At 46.0% G+C, this 21,013-nt stretch overlaps 1 protein-coding gene across 1 annotated transcript in view; it reads left to right on the forward strand.

Moving 5' to 3' along the window:
* Positions 1-21,013, forward strand: part of pik3c2a (phosphatidylinositol-4-phosphate 3-kinase, catalytic subunit type 2 alpha) — a 39,040-nt gene that overhangs the window by 13,081 nt on the left and 4,946 nt on the right. Inside the window, exons 4-24 of the mRNA XM_048256557.1 lie at positions 845-1,011; positions 4,821-4,941; positions 6,551-6,662; positions 7,827-7,906; positions 8,018-8,081; positions 8,809-8,955; positions 9,287-9,320; positions 9,484-9,700; positions 11,815-11,937; positions 12,573-12,740; positions 13,571-13,679; positions 14,051-14,196; positions 16,119-16,307; positions 16,505-16,598; positions 16,916-17,010; positions 17,242-17,422; positions 17,732-17,836; positions 18,476-18,568; positions 19,236-19,365; positions 19,795-19,931; positions 20,358-20,527. Coding sequence (XP_048112514.1) covers positions 845-1,011; positions 4,821-4,941; positions 6,551-6,662; positions 7,827-7,906; positions 8,018-8,081; positions 8,809-8,955; positions 9,287-9,320; positions 9,484-9,700; positions 11,815-11,937; positions 12,573-12,740; positions 13,571-13,679; positions 14,051-14,196; positions 16,119-16,307; positions 16,505-16,598; positions 16,916-17,010; positions 17,242-17,422; positions 17,732-17,836; positions 18,476-18,568; positions 19,236-19,365; positions 19,795-19,931; positions 20,358-20,527 — 2,682 coding nt within the window. The remainder of the gene's footprint in view (positions 1-844; positions 1,012-4,820; positions 4,942-6,550; positions 6,663-7,826; positions 7,907-8,017; positions 8,082-8,808; positions 8,956-9,286; positions 9,321-9,483; positions 9,701-11,814; positions 11,938-12,572; positions 12,741-13,570; positions 13,680-14,050; positions 14,197-16,118; positions 16,308-16,504; positions 16,599-16,915; positions 17,011-17,241; positions 17,423-17,731; positions 17,837-18,475; positions 18,569-19,235; positions 19,366-19,794; positions 19,932-20,357; positions 20,528-21,013) is intronic.

Here is a 21,013-nt window from a genome sequence, read left to right on the forward strand (position 1 = left end):
TGCGTGAGAGAGTGTGTTTAGCTCAAGACCTGTTCAGAAACCACAATTGTATTAAATGAAAAGGCACAGTTAATTAAAAGGAACAGTCAATCTTCTAAGATTTCTATATCAAAGGGGTAGGCAGCTTTTGCTGGTTGAGCAATGCATAACATCTCTGTTAGCTACATGTTAACTACATGTCTTGTGTCTATGTTCATGCCTGTGCATGCATGTGAGCTTATTCGGACATGGGCATGCATGCTAGTGAGTCTTTTTTGCTTTTAAGATGTCAGTGAATGCATGTCCTATATGTGTGCATGTTTGCTTAATGTGTCTGTGTGATCAAGTTTGTGTTTACCCTTATGTGCTATGTCAGAGATTACGCTGTTCTTTAGTCGTGTGAGCCTGTGCATGTTTGTGCATGTAAAGCAAGGGAGTGCATGCATAGACTTTTCCCTATGTGTTCTGTTTCTGTGAGTCAGCTTTCTTAGTGCCTTGTTTGGGTGGGGCCTTCTTTACATACCTCCCCCATTTAGAAGCAGACTGTCGAGCGGCACAGTAACATGGGCCATGTTGCCTCCTACCTTCATGTATGTGGACACCACTGGTGACCCAAATGAACAGAGATAGAGCATGTTTTTAAATTAAAATGATTAGAAGATTCATTCACATTTATTTTTTTGGTCACCGTGTACAATTAAAAGCACAGGAAATGAACAGAGTGGCAGTTGTATGAATTGTGTACATTATTTTGCTGTCAGTGGCTCTATCACGTAATTCCAATATGGCTGGGAATATGGCTACGTAGTGCTGTAGGTCATAGCTCGTGTTCCTGTATTCATATGATTTTATGTCCTAATCTTAGACTGAGGTCCAAGTTCGTGCACAGTGACCTCTCGACGAACCCCGGCTACGTCTTGAGCCCGGTGATTCCACAGAGGGGCACAGGTGGAGACAACAACAGCAGCAGCAGCGTGAAGGTTTCCATAGAGATCTCGGACTCCCAGCAGCCCGTCACCTTCACCTGTGATGGTAAGACCGCATCTATCACTCCATTCAACCAAATGCAGCAAATTTACCCTCGATTGGGAATATGGTGTTGGATGTTCCGACCATAAGATTGGAGTTTGGCGAGGCAGGTATGTGTTCTAATGTTCCAGCTGCATGGAATGAGCTGCAGAAGTATTAGAAGCTGCCGCTCTTCATCTCTACAGCCATTTGATTCTGATTCAGTTTTTGGTGTGTTGAGTTGAGTTGGGTTGGGTTGGGTGTGTTATAGTTGTTGATTGTTTTTGTGGTTGTTGTGTGCTGCCCTTCTTGGCCCGAGATCACTCGCAAAAGAGATGCAAATCTCTAAGTGATTTTCCATGGTCAAATCAGGGTACCAAACATCATCTTTACCTTAGATCTAAAACAAGACCTTGGATATGTAATTGGAGCCCACTAACTCCAGACAGCATGGCTGCCACCAGCCAGAACAGAATTGTTTCTGATATTCCTCAGATTTGCACTAGAGACCAGCATCAAAGCTTTCATGTGAACACTGGGAGCTTGGTTGGTGTGTGTGTCGGCAGGTTGTTCTTTGGGAAGTATGCCCACTTTCCCTCTGTGTTTATGCAACGGCACAGTGTGCAGCCTGTACTTCAGCCCTCTGCCTTCTGTTCCCACTCTGATCATACGTCTTGCTCTGTGTGTGTGTGTGTGTGTTTGTTTGTGTATGTTGTGTATGTTGTGTGTGTTGTATGTGTGTGTGTGTGTGTGTACGAGAGAGCCATCTTCCTCAAGTCCTCTCATTGGCTGACCCTGTTGCCCATTCCTGCAGCGCTGAGGAGGCCGGTCTGTTGAGCGGCCGGTGGGTCTGGCTCAGGGTGCTCTCCAGGCGGCCTGGTTTTGGGGCACTGTGGGCCCCCTTTTCATGTCAGGCCGCTAACCTCGGTTCCTTCCTGGCAACGAATCAAGACTCCGCTTTTGTATGGAGGAATTCAGCTGGCTGGCCCACAGCTTGGTGGATGCCTTTGTCCTCGGCTGTCCCTCTGAGCACATACTGAGTTGCTGTGAGTGTGTGTGTGTGTTTGCACGAGAGAGAGAGAGAAAGAAACCGCATGTAAGAGTGTGTGTGTTTGTGTTTGTATGTGTGTGTGAGGGATAACATTTCTGTGGATGTGTGAGAGGGCATCAAAGAGAAAGAATGTTTTTGGGAGAGTGTGAGTATATGTTTGTTTTTGTGGATAAAGGTGTATGCAAGTCAGTAGAGACACACACAGAGCTGCAGAAAGTAGTGTGTGTGTGTGAGAGGAAGCATGTGTGATGTGAGGTGTGCTTACTGAGGGCCTGCATAGAGGTGCATGCAGACGTGGATGTGTGTGGGTCAGACCCGAGGCCTAAGCTGCCATGGTGCCACGCTGCCCCTGCACTGCCCTTGTGTCTGGGCAGTGGTCAGCCATAATGGTCTCGCTCGCTCGCGTCTCCTCTCCTACTCCCCCCCTCTGTGAGACGCTGACCCAGTTAGTGCTGAGATGCTGAGACTTGTGAGGTTTAGGATCAGCTCTGTGGAACAATGGCCCTCAGTCCTCCGTGGAGTGACCCAGAGAAAGAACCCCTGGAGTGGCTTTCTCTCCCCTGGGCTGGCGGAGCCGTCCAGCCTGTATCTCACGCCCCCCAGTGGGCCGAGAGCCCAGTGCACTCTGGGAAGGGAACTGAGAAGTGGGCAGACCGGATGAGCCTGTGGCAGAACCCACCTGGTTTACACAGAGGCGTAGACTGGCAACTGCGCTGACTAGACACAAAATGGCGCCTGGGTTTGTTTAATTAGAGATTAATGCTAAGCTCCAGTGTGGCTGGTTGGTCATTCCTCGGATTCCACAGCAGGTTGTGTGAGAAAGCAGAGGCTGGGGTTAACCTCAGTCAGGTGTAGAAAGCTGGGATCATTTTTTCCTGCGTCTCACTCTCTCTGATGACTTGAATTGTGTTGCATCTCCACAGCAGTTCACCGGATTGTGTTGTTCAGTGTTGTGTTGTTTTGATTTTTACTCTACTCCAGGCCTAAACAGTTGAGCTCCAGAACCACCACGGCCCGCTAGTCAGCCGATTGGACGTGAGGTTTTGCTCACCCGCATCAATAGTGTGTGAGTGTGTGTGTGTGTGTGTGTGTGTGTGTGTGTACAGTGCTTGTTTAGTGCTCCAGTTAGCGTTCCTGACAAAGATCATTGCTTTGAGTGGTTTAATTTGTGACTGTAGACTCCCCTCCGAGCTCCCCTCCCACTCCCTAGTGTGCTGTTCTTGCATTCCAGAACCATGTGGGTTGCCCCTGGCGACGGGGCAGGCCCTCTGGCTGCTCCAGCTCCCCCTCACGATGTGCCATTCTCTGGCACTTTAGCGCCGGTCCCCGCAGGCCTCCACGCAGACCACCCCAAAGAGCCCGTAGAGTGAGGAGGCAGCACCCCTCTCAGGCCCTGCAGTGGGCGAGAAGAATGAATGTGTGCACAGCAAGCCTCTAGCTGGATCTCTCCTCCTTTCCCAGAGACACGCTATCTGTTTGTTCTTTATGTTTTACTTTTTTCTCTCTGTCATGTGTACGTATACATACATAGGCCTATTAATGCACACACACACACACACAGACACAGACACGCACACACATGCAGAGAGAGACTCACACAACACACACCATCTATCTGACTAGAATGTTCCGCTTCTGATTCAGAGATCCAGAGGCCCATTCCAGTACTCTGTGTGTGTGTGTGTGTGTGTCTGGAGCCTTGGGTGGTGATGCGTGGGTCTGTGGGCTGGCACGGAGAGCGGAGACCAACACAGCGAGAGCGAGAGCAGAGCCACATGGCAGGAATGAGAGGAAGGGGGCTGACCGTTTTTTGGGCACGCACTCTCTTTATCTCCCCTCTGCTGGAACGGAGGGAGGGACGCTAATGCACGCTAATGCTAGCTATGCCTTGGCTCAGCCGGCCTCCTACCCCACCCCTACTAGAAACCCACTAACGCCCTCCTTAGCTGACCTGCGAGAAAGTTGACGAGGTCAGCCTTTCCCTTGTTCCCCCTCCACTCTGCTTGTGAAACCAGAGCAGCCCTTGAAAGACGTTATTAAAACATTTCTTTTCGTGTTTCCTGCTATCAACGAACAGGTCAAGAAGTATTCAAACAAACTCCGGTGCTTGTGTGTATTCTGGCATCGCGCGTAGAACTGGGGGAGTCCGGGTGGAATGTGTTGCATAGTAGAGAAGCCGGGTGGGGGTGGGGGGGTTGTGGGTGATTGAATCCAATAATTCTAAGTGGTGGAGTCAAGATTCCAAAACCAACAGTGAGCGAGAGGGGGGGTTGGGGTTGTGGGGGGGGCATGTCAGGCCTGTCAATCAAGTGACATGAAGGGGAATCAGTGGAGCCAGAACACATCGGAAACGAGGGGTCTCCCTATACAATATATACATCATATATACAGTATATTATTATTATTATTATTATTATTATTATTATTATTATTATTATTATTATTATGAAAAGGAACTTTATTGGCAAGAAGTTCAGCAAAAGAAAGAAAGCAAACAGCAGATCTGTCAAATTGAACCTGTTTTATTACTGGGTGGTTTATAGTTATAGTTGTTTAGGCAATAGTTGGACATTAAGTCTTGAACCCCCACAGGACCAGGACACCCTACATCATGTGATAGTTGTCCCCTGGATTAGCAGCTTCTCTAGCTGACCGCTAGAATACTTTAGTAAGCCTTTCTGGCTCCTTCTGAAATAGTGCGCTCCCCAACCTGTTTGTTTGGTCTCTTGAGTGGGCTCTCTTTCTCCCTCTAACTCTGTGTCCCCTCGCTGTTGGGCTGTAGTGAGCTCTCCTGTGGAGCTGCTGATCATGCAGGCTCTCTGCTGGGTCCACGACGACCTCAACCAGGTGGACATCAGCAGTTACGTGCTCAAGGTCTGCGGTCAGGAAGAAGTTCTGCAGAAGTAAGTTCACATCGTCTTCTTTCTTTCTTTCTTTCTTTCTTTCTTTCTTTCTTTTTTCTTTTTTTTTCTTTTTCTTTCTCTCTCTTTTTCCCTCTCTCTTTCCCCCCTTCTTTTTTGAGTCAGTCTTTTTCTCCTCTCACGTCCCCCTTTAGCTTACACTATTGGTGACAAGGACACAGTTTTATGTCTGTGGTCTCTCAGGGACATTCCTTCTTGGAGCAGAGTTAAATGATGTTTACCATCAAATGCCCAGACAAACACACAACACGGCAGCTCTCAATATTATATTCTTAGCCTGTGGTCTCCGTTACAGTGAACAGTTAATCAGTTCTTTGTTTTTTCAGTACCTTACTCATTACATCTCTCAAGTTTCTGAGGCACTAAATCCTGCCTTGGTAATGACAGCTAACTGAGTCTGATGGCTTAGCAGAGGAAGAGAGATTACTGCCAACATTCCCCAAACACAAACACAGAGTGACTAGAGCGTAATTCTGTTTTGGGAAATGTTTGACTGTAATTGTATTAGGGAAATGTTTTCTTTACACCCAATAAATATAGGCACAGGAGAGTGAAGGGCGGGAATGACCCTGACTTAATGCATGGCGCAGAACCGTGTGTGTGTGTGTGTGTGTGTGTGTGATCCTGCATGTTCTAAGACTGTTGTCAGAGACTGTAATTCCCTGATTTCTTCACATGTGTTTGTTTGTGGTGCTTTGGTTTGCATCCATGTCTGTTTGTCTTTAAGACTAAAGCCCTTTGCTGACATTCAGAATGTGTCTCATTGCATTGTAAATTTTTTATTGTAATCTATTTTTAGTGTCTTTAGTTAATGAATTGTAACAGCACAATGAAAACTCTACACTTGAGTCCCACTAAATCTAGTATTGCAAACATTACTAGAGCCAGATGTACTGCACAGCAGTAAATAATAAGACTGCCACTCAATCCTTAAAGTTCTCAGCAGAACATAAATCACATCTCTCAATTTCTCTCCATCCTGAATCTCCTTGTATGTGTATTTGAATGTGTTTTTTTGTGCGTGTGTGCGTGTGCGTGTGTGTGTGTGTGTGTGTGTGTGTGAGTGTGTGTGTGTGTGTGTGTGTGTGTGTGTGCGCGCATGGCCCCTGATGACTAAAAGCGTCTATTCCTTATCATCTTATTAGAGCTGCATGCACACGTAGTTGCATGTTTCCTGGTGTCCCAATGTCCTGGAAATCATTGACCAAAAGTTGTTTGGGGGACAAAAGCCCAGAAAAAATACCTTTGACAAAAACCTGTATGGCCCACTGCACTAGCACGACGGTGGTCATCATTTACTGACTGGGTTAATTTGGTAGTTGAGGGAACATCACTACAACTGTAAATGTTTTTGTAAATGTTTTTTTTATACTGAAAGTATAATTCTGACTACAGTTATGTCTTGCTGCCAAAACGAATATTTATTTCCGTTTATAACTATAACAATGTCAGTGATGACGTAATCTCTAAAGATAACGCTGTGTTCCATTTCAAGCAGTAGCAGGTTTAGAATCAGAACAAGTCCCATAGCTAATGGTAGTAGAGGGAGTGAGTGTTGACCTTTAACCCTGAGCGAGGCCTTTGTCCACAGCAAGCACAGCCTGGGCAGCCATGAGTACGTGCAGAATTGCAGGAAGTGGGAAGCCGAGATTAAACTCCAGCTGCTGCCTCAGATCACCATGAGCCGAGACCTGGCCCGCACGGTACGTACACACACATAAACAAACCTACTCGGATAATTATTTTTTTTTTATTTTAAATCACATCCCATAGGGGTGTCCCAAACCACAAAGGAAACCATTTCCAGAAATATTCTTGAATCCATACACCTGGGTGGCCGTCCCAAGTAAAGCCTATGTATAGGAAACGTCAACCACACATATATACACTCCCCCTGTCATTCTGTCATAAACAGGAACATTTTAGGAGGTAGCCTGAGCTCTCATTCATCGTATTGCCAATGTCATTATTTTAAAATGTGAATAGTGGTAGACTCAGTGCAATAGGTATCATTTGGGCTCAGGCCCCTCGGAGCTCACAGAGCAGGGCCACAGAATTAGCAGTGTTAGACTCAGTTATTTACAGTAGGTGCTATGCTTTTACCTGGAGGTCAATAGCAGTAAATGTGTTTTGGTAATTGAAAGCACACACACACACACACACACACACACACACACACACACACACACACACACACACACACACACACACACACACACACACACACACATACACACATACACACATACACATACAGAAACACACACACTCTCAGACACACATACAAACACAGTCATATCCTTTCTCAAGGGAAGCTCATCTTAGCAGCGGTTATTCATGATGTGTTGTCATGAATCATCAGTGCCCTGAAGCTGCAGTTGTCAGACAGGTTTGTGCTGAGGAGGTTGGGTAAACAACAGGGTTGATTGTAAGGCTGTAAACTGCTCATCGTGAAGAAAATTAAAACCTTTATTTTTCCTTTTCATGTTGGAAATTGAGAATACCCTTATTAGCCCTTATTTTTAATAAACAAAACTCTAGACAACAACAACATAGTCAGGTATTGCACTAAAAGCATTATAATAATGTAAGGGAGTTGCATAGGAGCAGTCGGGTTCAGTTTGTCATAACAGCCCAGCTGTGGGTAGGTCTGCCTCCTTAAGACAAGCACAGGGGAAAGTGCAATCTGCAGCACTTCAACCAGTGTTGAGTAAGAGTAACCAAACATCCCCAGTGCAACACAATCCTGTCCTCCCCCATAGCCTATTATCAGTTTGTGAAATTCCCCAAACGCTCCCATATGAGAGCATTTTGTTGATAATTATTTCACGGGGATGTCAACATATTGTGTTGTCGTTGGTCTGCAGGCAGAGGATGATACATCCACCATTGACCTGGAGAAGTACATGGGCAATGTGGACCGGCCATTCAAAGAGACCATTACTCGGTGAGAGCCAGACGTCCAGACTTTTAGACTTTTTAGATTTGCCCGTAAAATCCCAAACCTGTCAGTCTCTCTTGCTCTATTCACACTCATCTATTTCCTGTATAATGACAGACAGGGCCTGGCAGACTACCTGGAGGGCTACCACAATCAAGTCAACATCTTCCTTCAGAATGAGGTCAGTGTTGCTCATCCTCTGAACGCTAGGACACACATGGCCTATGCAGATTACACAATTGATTTTGTCTTCCACGATGGTCTTTTACGATTGACCATGTCAGACTAGGGGATCAGAGAACCCCAAATTCTTGCCTGCGTCTTGGTCGGGAGATTGGCCACATAACAAGATCATGTAGCCTATCTATCGTAGCCTATCGTAGACTTTTCATATTCGGGCACGACACTGGAAATTTGTCGGCTACAACAAAATCCTGGCAAAATCGGGCTGAAATTGTGTAATCTGCATAGACCACAAGACACTCACACCTCTGCTTATTTCTTGATGCTTTGTCTGTATGTGAGAAATAAGATGTGTTTATGATGTTCATATGTATGTGTGTGTATTATGTGTGAGATGTTTCACTCTGTCTCCATTGAAAATTAACCTATTAACCTTTATTAAGTCTATAAACTCTTTTAGGTTGTTTGTAGTTTAATATCTTTTCACTTTATATTGAATGTTTTATTTTGAAATACAGGCAACCAGATTTAAGCATATGTATTCATTTTCTTCTAAAATAAGCCAGAGATTAGCACCAAAGCATGTAGCTCAATGAACAAACCTTGTTATCGGTACCTAGTTGCAACTGGTCCAGGTCGAGTGTGAGTGAATTTGGGTATGGGGAAATGGGTTATGACAGAGGGCACATTACCTGATGTTCTCTCTCTCACCTCTGTGTCCGCAGAACACGCAATACAAGGCGGTGGAGAGGGTAGTGCAGTCTGTAAAGAACCTGTGCTGCTCTCTGGACGAGGTGGAGACGCCGGCCATCACCGAGGCGGTGAAACGGCTCAAGCGGGCCGTGAACATGCCCCACACACGGTCACCTGAGGTGAGCAGAGGTCACCTGCCCTTACAGGATTCCTGTGGTTTTAGTCGCGATTCAAAGGTGTTTTATGACTTGGCTATGAGTCGACCACACACCTCATGTGTCCAGGCAAGACTAACCGTGTGTCAGAGACTGATGTGAAGGCACGTCAGCGCCCACGTTGTGGTTTCAATCAGAGCAGGACACACTACAAATGCCTCCACTTTCACACTCCCGTTTAATTCTTGTGCAAAAATGTGTCCTCTTCAAATCCTCATTATGTAAGCAGAGTGTGGGTTGTGTACTGAACCAGAAATTTGAGAAAGCTGCTGTTGTTTTTTTCCCCCCTTCACAGAATGGCTCTAAATCCTCTGGTAGCTCGGGCGATGGTGAGTTGAAATGAAACCGATGCATAAACAGAAGCCCTGCCAGCAGCCTCTCTGCTGTCAAAAACTTTATTTTATTTTTTTTAAAACATGATGAATGTGCACTTCAGAGTGTTTGTGTCTCATTTACACGATGTCTGCCCTGTTGCCCCCCCCCTTGCCTCAGGCGCTCGTGGTCCCGTGGAGGAGAGTATGGACATCCTCTCGGACGCCATCTACCAGCTGGTCAAGCTCTACCTGCGCTACTTTTGCCCCCCCTCTCTGACCCCCAACACGGACGCCCACAATGGCCGGCGGGACAGCTGCGAGGCCTCGGGTACCACTGAGCACCTCAAGTTCACTGTGTTTGCAGTTCACGGTGTCCCGGCCGCCTGGGTCAGCAGGTAGGCAGTAGAGCTCCCTCTGCTGGTGGGGAGGCTGTTGTTTGCTAGTTGGGCATGTTGAATGTATACTTGTTATTTGTTTTCCCAAAAATGGACAGAACAGCCTATTAATAAAAATGTTTTTTTTTTTTTTTTTTTTTTTATTCCACACAATGTGAAATCCATGCCGTGTTTTTGTCATTCCGGTTGTTTTATACTTCAAATTAATAATGGTAAATATTTGCACTTGAGCTGGTAGACCAATGCCAGAGGACAAAAGATAGATTATTTGGATTTTATTTTGCTATGTGCTGTTGTGCTCTATATCTGCAATGTTATCTGCAGTCATGTGCCTGTCCCAAGTTAAGGCCCTCTATCATTGTTTGCCCTTTGGCTTCACAAAGACCATAACAAACTCCTATACTTTTTTATTCTCTAACTTTATTGCCCAATGAAAGTATATTCCGTCGCTGCATGATGCTTGTATAGTGTTATGATTTACTTAGATGACCTCTTAGTAGTCATTCTGTGACCACTCAGAAGATGGTGAGAGGAATGACTTCAAGGACTTGTTTTTGTGAGCTTCTATCATTATAAGCTGCGATTGAGCTGCTGTTTCCTGGTTCACTTTGGACAGCATGACTTGGGGCCTAAGTTAGCCTTGTCTCCTGTCAACACAGCTTGCATATTAGCCATGACTGAAACAGAGGCACACGGCCTGTGAGTTTCCATTCAGTCTGCAGAGACATGTTAAGCACACTCTCTTTACAGATAGACGCTCCTCTGTGTCATGTCTGAAGAGCCTCAATGGGAGTGACGGGCACAGTCAGAGAGAGCACAGACACATGCCGTATACCCCACAAACAGAATTATGCATTCAGGTTTCCAGCACTTTTCACAACTTTATTGTGAGAATAAATGCCTGGAACACATTCCACCATGTTGCCCTGATTCAGCTGTGAAATACAGTGTGCAATTAAGAGCAAGTGGGCATGGTATGAGCCATTCGAGTCACTCAGCACGTCTTTTATAATGATGATGGTCTATAATAACCATGTTCATCACTAGCTCTTGTCATTTAGCCAGACAAATACAGCATTTTAAAAGGCTGAGATGCACTAGAGAGAGAAAGGGTTCTATACGAAAAAAGGCAGACAGCTGTGTCTTTGTGTGTCTGTGTGTTGGTATATGTGTGTGTCTCTGTGTGTGTGTTTGTTTCCCAGGCCAACCCTCAGGCCTTAATGAAAGACTAAGCGGTTAATAACAGACTTGTTTCATGAAGCAGGCAAGCCCAGGATCTCATTTAGAATGCAGTTTTTAGCAGCAGGGTACACTCTCTGTGCACCATCCTAGAGCTGATCTAAACATAGGCAGCACTTAACACCATACCAGCAGAATACCAAAATACTGCTCATTTCCTGCACTACACAACATCAGTAGGATTGGTTTGCAGAGTTGATGCACAGGCATGCAAATTAGACTTTAGATAGTAAAATGCAGGTCACAGTCATTAGCCCCAAAGCCCCCAACGTTTTGTCTAGATATTGAGCCTGAATCAGTGGCTAACTAAGCTGTGTGTTATGTCGGCTGGTGAAATGCAGAAGAGACATATCCTAGGACATTTTGTTAAAGAGAAATTCTGTAAAAAGAGAACTGTGTAGTCATTCAGTGGTTCAAAACTGATATTTTCTCCATCTCTCAAACTGGCATTTCTGTACCTTAAAGCAGAACATTTTGTTCTTCAGAGGTCTGTACAAAAACAAGAAATGTTTTTTTCCCTTCTTTTTCCTTTCTTTATTAAAAAAAACAAGAGAGGGACGTGTGTTATTTTGTTATGCAAAGTATTCAAAGACTAGATTTCATTCCATTTTCCAGACTGAATATTTATTCCTAGGAAAACAGCAGAGGGGCTTTTATATGTTGTGCCCATCTGCTTTTTCCTTCTACCAATGCAGTGCATGCGTGTGTGTGCCTCAAGGCTCTCTGATACCCTGTGTTGCTACCTGGCTGTTTTTGTTTTTGCCCCCCTCCTACTGCTTGATTTGTATTTGTGTGGATGGATGGGTGCAGCTGCCATTTTGTTTTCCTCCTCTGTGTTTGCCAGTCACATTCCTTTCTTCTTCCTGTTTTTGCAGCTATGAAAAATACTACCTGATGTGTGCCCTGACTCACAACACCAGGAATCTCTTCAAGCCTGTGCAGTCCAAGAAAGTGGGGACCTACAAGAGCTTCTTCTACCACATCAAATGGGATGAGCTGTAAGTCCCTTCCGTCCGTACTGCGTCCACTTTTGATGACCTCGCTCTCGCTCATCTCTTACGAGTTATGTCTGTCACTGGGGTTTCCACTGGCAAGTTCCTGGGCTGTTGTGACCCGAGACTGACCCGGGTGTAAATGCTTCCATGTGTGTTGTATTCATCAGATTTGAAATGGAACAGAAATAAAGTAAATCATAGCTCAGAGTCAGTCGTAGGCTGTAATTTAGTCAGATCAACTGAACTGCCAGGTCAACTGAACAACTCTGTGGCTTCTGGCTGTTTAATTGCCTGAGTTTTAATTCCAGCTAGACAGGGGAAAAGATGCTAAATATATATTTTCTCTATCTTCAGTTAGTCATACACTGTTGTAATGATTTAAAGAATGCTGTAGCCAGCATTTCAACAGATGTCATGAGATCATTGAACTGGATGGGTACAGGAAAGTTTCCTGGTCATAGCTCACAGGGTACACCTGTATGTCCTGTGTTTGCTGTGCGCCACCTGGAGGCATTGAACTGGATGGGTACAGGAAAGCCTGTCCCTGCATGTCCTGTGTTTGCTGTGCGCTGCTTTGAATAAACCCATCTGCTGTGTAAATGTAAATGTGAATATGGCCTGCTGTTGTGCCTCCCCAGGATCAACTTCCCCATGGCGGTGGCGCTGCTGCCCCTGGAGGCCGTGCTGAGCCTGTCCCTGTACGGAGTGCCCAGCCAGAGCTCCAGCGGCTCGCCCGACTCCAACAAGCAGCGCAAGGGCGCCGAGCTGCTCGGGAAGGTCTCCATGCCACTGTTTGACTTCCAGAGGTAGTGTGTGTGTGTGTGTGACTGTGTGTGAGTAGAGAAGGGAGGTGGAGGTCTCCATGCCACTGTTTGACTTCCAGAGGTTGTGTGTGTGTGTGTGTGAGTAAAGAAGGGAGGTGGAGGTCTCCATGCTACTGTTCGACTTTCAGAGGTAATGAGTGTGTGTGTGTGTGTGTGTGTGTGTGTGTGAGTCGTAGCAGTGGTAATTGTTGTGTGTGTGTTAAGGGGTTTCACACAAAGGTTGATGATGTTGATGTCAAAGGTCAGACAAGAGAGTGTCACGCATAGTTGTTGTACTCTGGTGTGGTATGAGAGGTCTGTGTCTCCGCCATTCTCAGAGCGGACCCAGGAATGCCCCAATGCCACCCTCTGGCATCCGGAGGTCAGACAGAAGAAAGCCGCCCACATGGACCGTGTCCTCTGTGTCACCCGAGGAGTCCAACTGAGCCACTCAAGAGTTGTGGTGTAGTCTGTTGCGCTGTTTGGGTAGTTTGATTGTCGTAGTGAAATTTTATAATGACCCGTCTTAATCAGGATGAAATAAAGCCTCCCCCACACATTGAGGGCATCCTGCCCACATTTTGCGTAATGCTGCACATTTGTGTGCTGTTTTTGTTTTGGTATTGTGTTGAAGAATGCTAGTTGTGTTCAGCGTGCCACTGCTGCGTGTTTGGAGTGAGTCACCTCAATGTTATTCCTCTCTGCTTACTGCACAAGTGTTTCCTCCAAAGAGTAGCAATTGTTTCAAGGAGTAAGACTAATTACTTGCATGTGTGTGTGTGCGTGTGTGTGTGTGTGTGTGTGTGTGTTTGCGTGTGCATAATGTTCTTCAGGGTTCTGGCCCATGGAACCATGCTGCTGAACCTGTGTTGGTCCTCTGAGGAGTGTCTATCAGGACCTGCTGGCCGTAGGAGAAACCTGGCTGAGAGGATCATCCTGCAGGTACCCGCACACTAAAGCTAACTGCTACCAGACATCAGCTTCGAATAATTGGAGGAAGTCCAATTCAGAGTTGGCTGCCCATTGGTTGGTCATGTGGTTGGTCGTTTTGCATATCAACCTGACCTTGCCTTTCTCAGTAGGCAATACAGACTAACTAGGCCTGTTAAAATCCGGACATGAGAGGACAATGCTGGCTAGGCTGAAAATTACACTTGGTTTGGAAAACAACCGAGCTTTTTTTATCATGGCTGGAACCATTCAGTTAAAATGTATGTCTCTGTGTGTGTCTCTGTGTGTGTCTCTGTGTGTGTCTCTGTGTGTGTGTCTCTGTGTGTGTGTGTCTCTGTGTGTGTGTGTGTGTGTGTGCGCAGGTGGATTTCCCCACACCCGCAGTGGATGTCCTGTATGTGGGTCCTCAGGAGGCCGGCGGTGGCAAACCCCCCCAGCCTCTAGAGGCGCTGGACTCTGACCTCCGGAGGAAGGTGGAGAAGCTCTGCTCCCGTGCATCCAACTTTGGGTATGTGCAGCAGGCCCAAGAAGATCCTCTTGTACCTAAAATGCAAACTTTGTGAAAACTTGTCTAGAGTGGGCAAACATTATAACAGTACTTGTGTTTGTGGGAGTTTGATTCCATTAAATGCCTTTCACCTCTAAAACCTTGATTTACCAAGAAGGCTTCATTGTGTACACAAACAGTAGAGTTAGCATAATGTTGAACCATAGCATGACCAGTGAATGGGCACTTTAGGATTTTAAGAAGTTGTGTTTCAAGTTGTGCATCTTTTTCAGTGCAGTTCTGAAGCGGAGTTGAAATGAATTCTATTTAACCAAAATTGCTCATTTACAAGGACCAAGAGATAATGTGGCTTTGTAGGCCATTCGTCCTTATCACAGTGTGGAACACCGTAGACTGAGTCCCGTGTGAAAGTCAAGTCTGCCCGTGCTTAAACAGAGAGTCTTTCATGCCTGGCCGTCTATTTCTCTCCACTTTCCTGAAGGCCCTCCTGTTGTGTTCATAAATAGTTCCTTATCTCGTGTGATTCAGAAACCAGGCTTGGAGGGCATTTGTGTTTGTGGTTGAGGGACTCCCCCCTTCCCTCGACATCAAAGTGTCTGTTATTCGCTGACCTGAAGGCCAACTCTGAGCACAGTGTCAGTGTGAGACTAGGCACAGCACATGGGGAGGCCTCTGTATCTGCTGGGCTTTGTTACTGTAAAAGATCAAAATGTCAGGGAAAGAAACATTTTGTTATTTGCATAATAATAAGCTCTCAGCACAAACACGGTCGCAAAAACATCACATTTTCCTCTTGTTGCTCTTGGCAAGTCAAAGCCTGAGTTTGTCCTCTTGGGTGTCACAAATCATCATATGGATTCAATGGGAAAAATTGTCCCCATACATCTGCTAACATCCTTAGGGTGTGTTACATCCACACACAAAGAGTCAATACATTTTCATACATTTCAAACAACCAAGACCAGCCCCAGTTGTCCTAAGTACTTCTGAGCAATATGCCCAAGTTCAGGCATCAGGAAAAGTGCTGTAAATGCGAGTCCCAAATGAAACCCAAAGAGGGCACAGTGGTTCATCTCATTCACAGTGTGTTTTGTGTGAGGGCAGTTGGCACTGTGCTGGATTGATCACACACTCCCTCTCTTTCGATGCGGCAACAGGGCTCCGTGGGGTGGATCAGGGCCAGATCTGAGCCTGATGTGCCCTCGATCGGCTCCAGAGACCGCAGAGCTCTGTGTGCGAGTGATACGAGTCCGAGGGCGTCCCAGCAGACCAGCCCCTTTCTAAACTGCCAAACCAAAGGCAGAACAGGCAGGCTACTCGACCCTGTCCTCAGATAACACTGTACGTAGAGAAAAAGATGGAAAGAAAAGGGACAGACAGGAGAAAGAGAAGTAGAGAACGAATGGGGAAAAAGCTTGTATACGTATTCTTAACTAAGCCTGTTTTAGGACTTGGTTCCAGCCACATCATCTGGGAGAGATTAGTTTCAGTTCATCTGGGTTCAGACAGGGGTGCCCAGTTGTTCCGTCTGAAGCTACTTTACACTCTCTGGGGTGGAATATTCAGGAGTTCTGTCAGGATTGATTTGTACTTTCATGCTTGTTGGAGAAGAACTCAGTGCTGTGTGGGTGTTGATGCAATGGTTAGCGACACCACTTCGTCAGCAGGCAGTCCAGTTTTGATTCCCAAATGTTGTGGTTCTTTGTAAGTCACTTTTGCTAATAGCATCTGCTACTGCATATGTGTTTCACCCTGTGGGTTACATCTAATATGCAGATGCTCCTGAAAGATCAGTTACATGTGGCTGAGGATTAACTGCCAGTATATTCAGTAAAGACCCTGATATGTTGTGGTGATTCTGAGATGGCCACAGGTTAAGATCAATGACCTTTGACCCCTGCGGTCCAACTCCTGCCTTGCAGGTTGACGCGTGCGGATCGGCAGCTTCTGTGGGACCAGCGGCACTACTGCCAGGGCCTGGAGGGCTCTCTGCCCAAAGTGCTCGCTAGCGCCCCCAGCTGGGACTGGGGCAGCATGGCTGAGATCCACACCCTCCTCCACCACTGGCCTCCACTCAGCCCCGTATCTGCACTGGAGCTGCTGGATTCAAAGTACGACACATGCACATGTGTACACACTGACATGCACAAGCTCTCTCTCTCCCTCCCTCCCTCCATCTGTCTCTCTCTCTCTCTCTTCTCTTCTCTCTCCATCACTCACTCACAGTGGAACTTTCTGCAGCACTCTGAAGAGCTTTTACTGTTGTCTATGTTAGTGAGATGCAGCTGCTGCCCTTCTCCCTCTGCAGGTTTGCGGATACAGAAGTGCGGTCTGTGGCTGTCAGCTGGATCGAGAGCAGCAGTGACGACGAGCTTGCGGACTACCTGCCTCAGCTTGTGCAGGTACACACTCACCTGATGCAGAATCCATGATGCCAAAAAGGAAGAAATGATTGGAACTAATTGTACATCTTAATTGTAAATTATTTGCGTGGTCAGTCAAGTTCGTAGAGCGTCGGTATAGTTTTGCTCTGACATGAGCTCTAAAGATGCACAACTTTTTTTGAGTATTAACTATAATCAGTAGCAAATTGTTATGCTCATCCAATCAGAGCACATGGAACCGGTTATATGGGTGCTTAGCAACATTGCGGAAAAAGTAGCCTCATGTGTAATCACCTTTAGATTGTGAGTGTGCTTACCTGTATCCTCTCCCTCAGGCTCTGAAGTTTGAGAGTCACCTGAAGAATGCTTTGGTGATGTTTCTGCTGTCTCGTGCACAAGGGAACGTGAACATTGCACACTATCTTTATTGGTCAGTGCTGCAGCTTTGGGTCAATGCCATCTTTAATATACAGCTGTCTTTTTCCACAAATTTAGAACTTGTAGATAAAACATTGATAATGCTTTATCAGCAGCATATTACAGTAATATTCAATAAGTTCCTGGAATAATGTATGTTGTACTGTATGTATGTATGTATGTATGTTTGTATGTATGTATGTCTGTATGTCTGTTATTAAATGGTGTGTGTCTGGTGTGTCAGGCTGCTAAGGGATGCTGTCCAGGACCCAGCGTTTGGGCCGCGCTATGACCAGGTTCTGGGCGCGCTGCTGTGCCTGTGTGGGACTGGCCTGCGGTCGGAGCTGGACAAACAGACCCGGCTGGTCCGGCTGCTGGGGGATCTGGCAGAGAAGGTCCGACAAGCCAGCAGCTCCACCAGACAGGTCAGCATCCACAGGGCTGGAGTAGGCCCACAAAATGGGCCATGAGTGTACTGTTGTTTCCTGTTCATGTTGTGCATGTGGAAACAAAATAGGAAATCCTGCTGTGGTCATCTGGTTATCTACCATTAGTCAAATCACTGGTAGAGGTTTTTTGCTGATCATGGCTGTTGTCTGAACACTTGAATGACGAACAGTGCACCTGTCTATCTTGTACAGCAATGAAATAGAATGTGAGCCTAAATGAATGCAACTGTCTGTGCAGCAATGTATGTAAACGTGTGTGTGTGTGTGTGTGTGTCATCATTGCAGGCCGTCCTGCAAGAGGGCCTGGAGAGGGTGCAGTCATTCTTCCAGAGGCACAACTGCAGACTGCCCTTAAGCCCCAGCCTCGTGGCCAAAGAGCTCAACGTGAAGGTGAGACAGCTCCTAGTGCACAGCAGAGCTCAGCTCTCCTCTTCGGACAAGCCTGTCTTACAGATTGTTTGAAATGCATCATCACCAAACTGTTCATTTGATAGGATGTCTTTAATTGCCATGAAAATCCGGTTGTCCTGGACTTTTAACGTGGCTTTTAAACATGTAATGGGTAACTAACTAGCCAATCACCCCAGAGAGTGGCTGGCCAGTGATTTCTTCCCCTCCTGTCCGTAATCACAGAGAGGCCTTTGCATAGGAACTCATCTGTCATTAGTCAATCCCTTTTCCCTCTGCTTCACATTCATCATGGCCAGCAGTAGGCTGGAGCTTGTTCTGGACGTCCAGGCTAGGCAGTGCCTAGTTAGTGAAAATGGCCCCCTTTTAGCCTCAGTGATTATGTCAGCCTTCTCCTGAGGATTCCTCCCTAATCACACTCCTTCCAAAAGGCTTCCCGGATAAACTTTCTCTCATTGTCTGGTTCCGGTTGTTCTGCCTGTGGGAACGTGAGAACCAGACTCCCACCAGCCCTCGTTTTGTGTGTGTGTGTGTGTGTGTGTGTGTGTGTGTGTGTGTGTGTGTGTGTGTGTGCATTTTGGAGACTGCAACAACAGCTTGTCCCTCTTGTCTCTAAAACAGGCCTGCTCTTTCTTCAACTCGAATGCTGTACCCCTGAAGGTCGCCCTGGTCAACGCGGATCCCCTCGGGGAGGAGCTTAATGTCATGTTTAAGGTGGGAACGTCCCCAGACAGGCCCAGGCCGTCATTGGCATTTCCATTTTCTAAGAATAGATTGTCTTAAAAGGAACAGCATGCGTCGCTTCAATAGGTTTGCCTACTGATGTTTCCATTTAGCGGAGTTTCCATTGTCGCTTCAGCTATTTGTGGAAGAATAAACAAGTTTCATTTATTATTAGACTGGAGTTGGCAGCCAGCTCAAGATTTTTTTATATATATATTTTCGTTTTGTTTTTTTAAGAAAAATGTTTTCATGGTGTTCCTGAGATATTTCTGTTCTTGTGTCAGTGCTGAACCGGACCACCCTAATCCCCAGTGGGAGCTTCTCCGTAGTCTGTCTCATGGTCAATAGTGTGCCATCTGGTGGCAGAGGACAGAACTTAGCAGTCATTTACAATTTGAATCCTGTTAATTTATTATTATTCATTAAACAGAAAATGTGTGGCACTTAGTCATTCACATAGAGTGGAAGTGGAGTGATGAAACCTCCCGCAGAGAATGTGATGCACTTATGGTATAAAGAATGGTATAGACATTAGAAAATGCATACAAGTCAAATGAATGTACTTTGTGTATTTTTTGTTGTGACTAAATAGGCCTCAGATTCGTGTGAGTCTGAATATTTGTGTGTGTGTGTGTGTGTGCGTGCTGGGGGGGTTCAGGTTGGTGAGGACTTGCGTCAGGACATGTTGGCGCTGCAGATGATCCGCATCATGGACCGCATCTGGCTGCAGGAGGGGCTGGACCTGCGCATTGTCAACTTCAAGTGCATCTCCACGGGCAAAGACAAAGGTGCTGCTCCACTGCTGCCTCATGACCAGCAGAGGCCATACAGCACACACACACACACTACACATACTGTACATGAACACACATGAACATTGGCCTTACTGCACACAGACTACATATTCATGGGCTTCATCATCTAGGTGCTTGGTTTTATACACCTGTGGAAAGGGACCTGATTAAACTCATGAATACCACACAAAGATTGCATAGCAAACACAAAACACTCAGTATGCAGAAAGACACAGATATCAGATCACAGTTGGGACAATCAAACCAAACAAAACAGGCAAACTACTTTGTGCTACATCTGCAATAACTATCTAAAGCATACAATCTGCCCAAATCTAATACATATAATTTTACCCAAATCTCACAATCTACAGGGAACGCATACAGGGCTTATTCTGACTGCAATCTGGTTTGTATCCCCAGGTATGGTGGAGCTGGTCCCCTCCTCGGACACGCTGAGGAAGATTCAGGTGGAGTACGGCGTGACCGGCTCCTTCAAGGACAAGCCCATAGCAGAGTGGCTACGCAAGTACAACCCAGCGGAGGACGAGTATGAGAAGGTAACAGCCGGCTAACAGCAGACGTGCAACTCAAGTGTTCGTTAGGAGCCGCATAAAAATAGTTTTCACTGTTTGAATGCAGCACTCTCATGTCAGGGGTAGTCAGTCCCATTAATTATAGTGTGTTAGTTTAGTTGTGTACCCAATGTAACCCCGCGTGTTTGAAAGGCGTTGAGCTTGGATCTGTGTGAAATATGAAATACCTTTATTATATATAGAAACTACAGGGCTTAAAGTTCTCAGGCACTGTGTCTGAATTATTATAATAATAATGACAATTCTGTAATGGCCTTGAACATTTCTTTTAGGCACAGATATTTTACTTGCCAATCAGTATGATTTGATCGCTTAACCTTTATTTCTTTCTCTCTCTCTCTCTCTCTCTCTCTCTCTCTCTCTCTCTCTCTCTCTCTCTCTCTCTGCCAGGCGTCAGAGAACTTCATCTACTCGTGTGCCGGCTGCTGTGTGGCCACCTACCTGCTGGGCATCTGCGATCGCCACAACGACAACATCATGCTCCGGACCACAGGACACATGTTCCACATCGACTTTGGCAAGTTCCTGGGCCACGCACAGATGATCGGAAGCTTCAAAAGGTGAGACGCTCTGCTCCGCTCCTCTCCTCTGCCCCAGGCCCGTAGCCTCCGCTTCCTCTCTAGCTGTGTAGCTACAGCTATATACGGTAACTGACTAGGGACCGTGAGCATAGGGGAAGTGCATTCCAGTGCAGCGTTGTTGCGTGCGTGTGCTGTTCTGTAGCCCTGAGGGCATTTGTAATGAAATGAGTAGCACAGCCTGCAGCAATGCTTCATGCAGTGCCCTAAGGGAGACATGTAGGATAGGCTAGTGTTGATTTGAGTTATTAAAGATTCGTCATTTTCATTCATCTTTCAGATTGTTTTTTTATTATGATCAGTTTAGTTTTCTTCTTTTCTGATTTTTTCTTATTGCAAATGCACAGTTATATTGTTTTTCCGGTAGTTAGTTAGTTAGTTTTGCATTGTTCATTGTAGTTTTTATTTGGTTAAATATAATCACCCTTGTGTAGAGAACCACAAAAGGCTTAGCCAATGTCAATCCTC

Source organism: Alosa alosa, chromosome 11, assembly GCF_017589495.1.
Source record: "Alosa alosa isolate M-15738 ecotype Scorff River chromosome 11, AALO_Geno_1.1, whole genome shotgun sequence".
Classification (NCBI taxonomy): Eukaryota; Metazoa; Chordata; class Actinopteri; order Clupeiformes; family Clupeidae; genus Alosa; species Alosa alosa.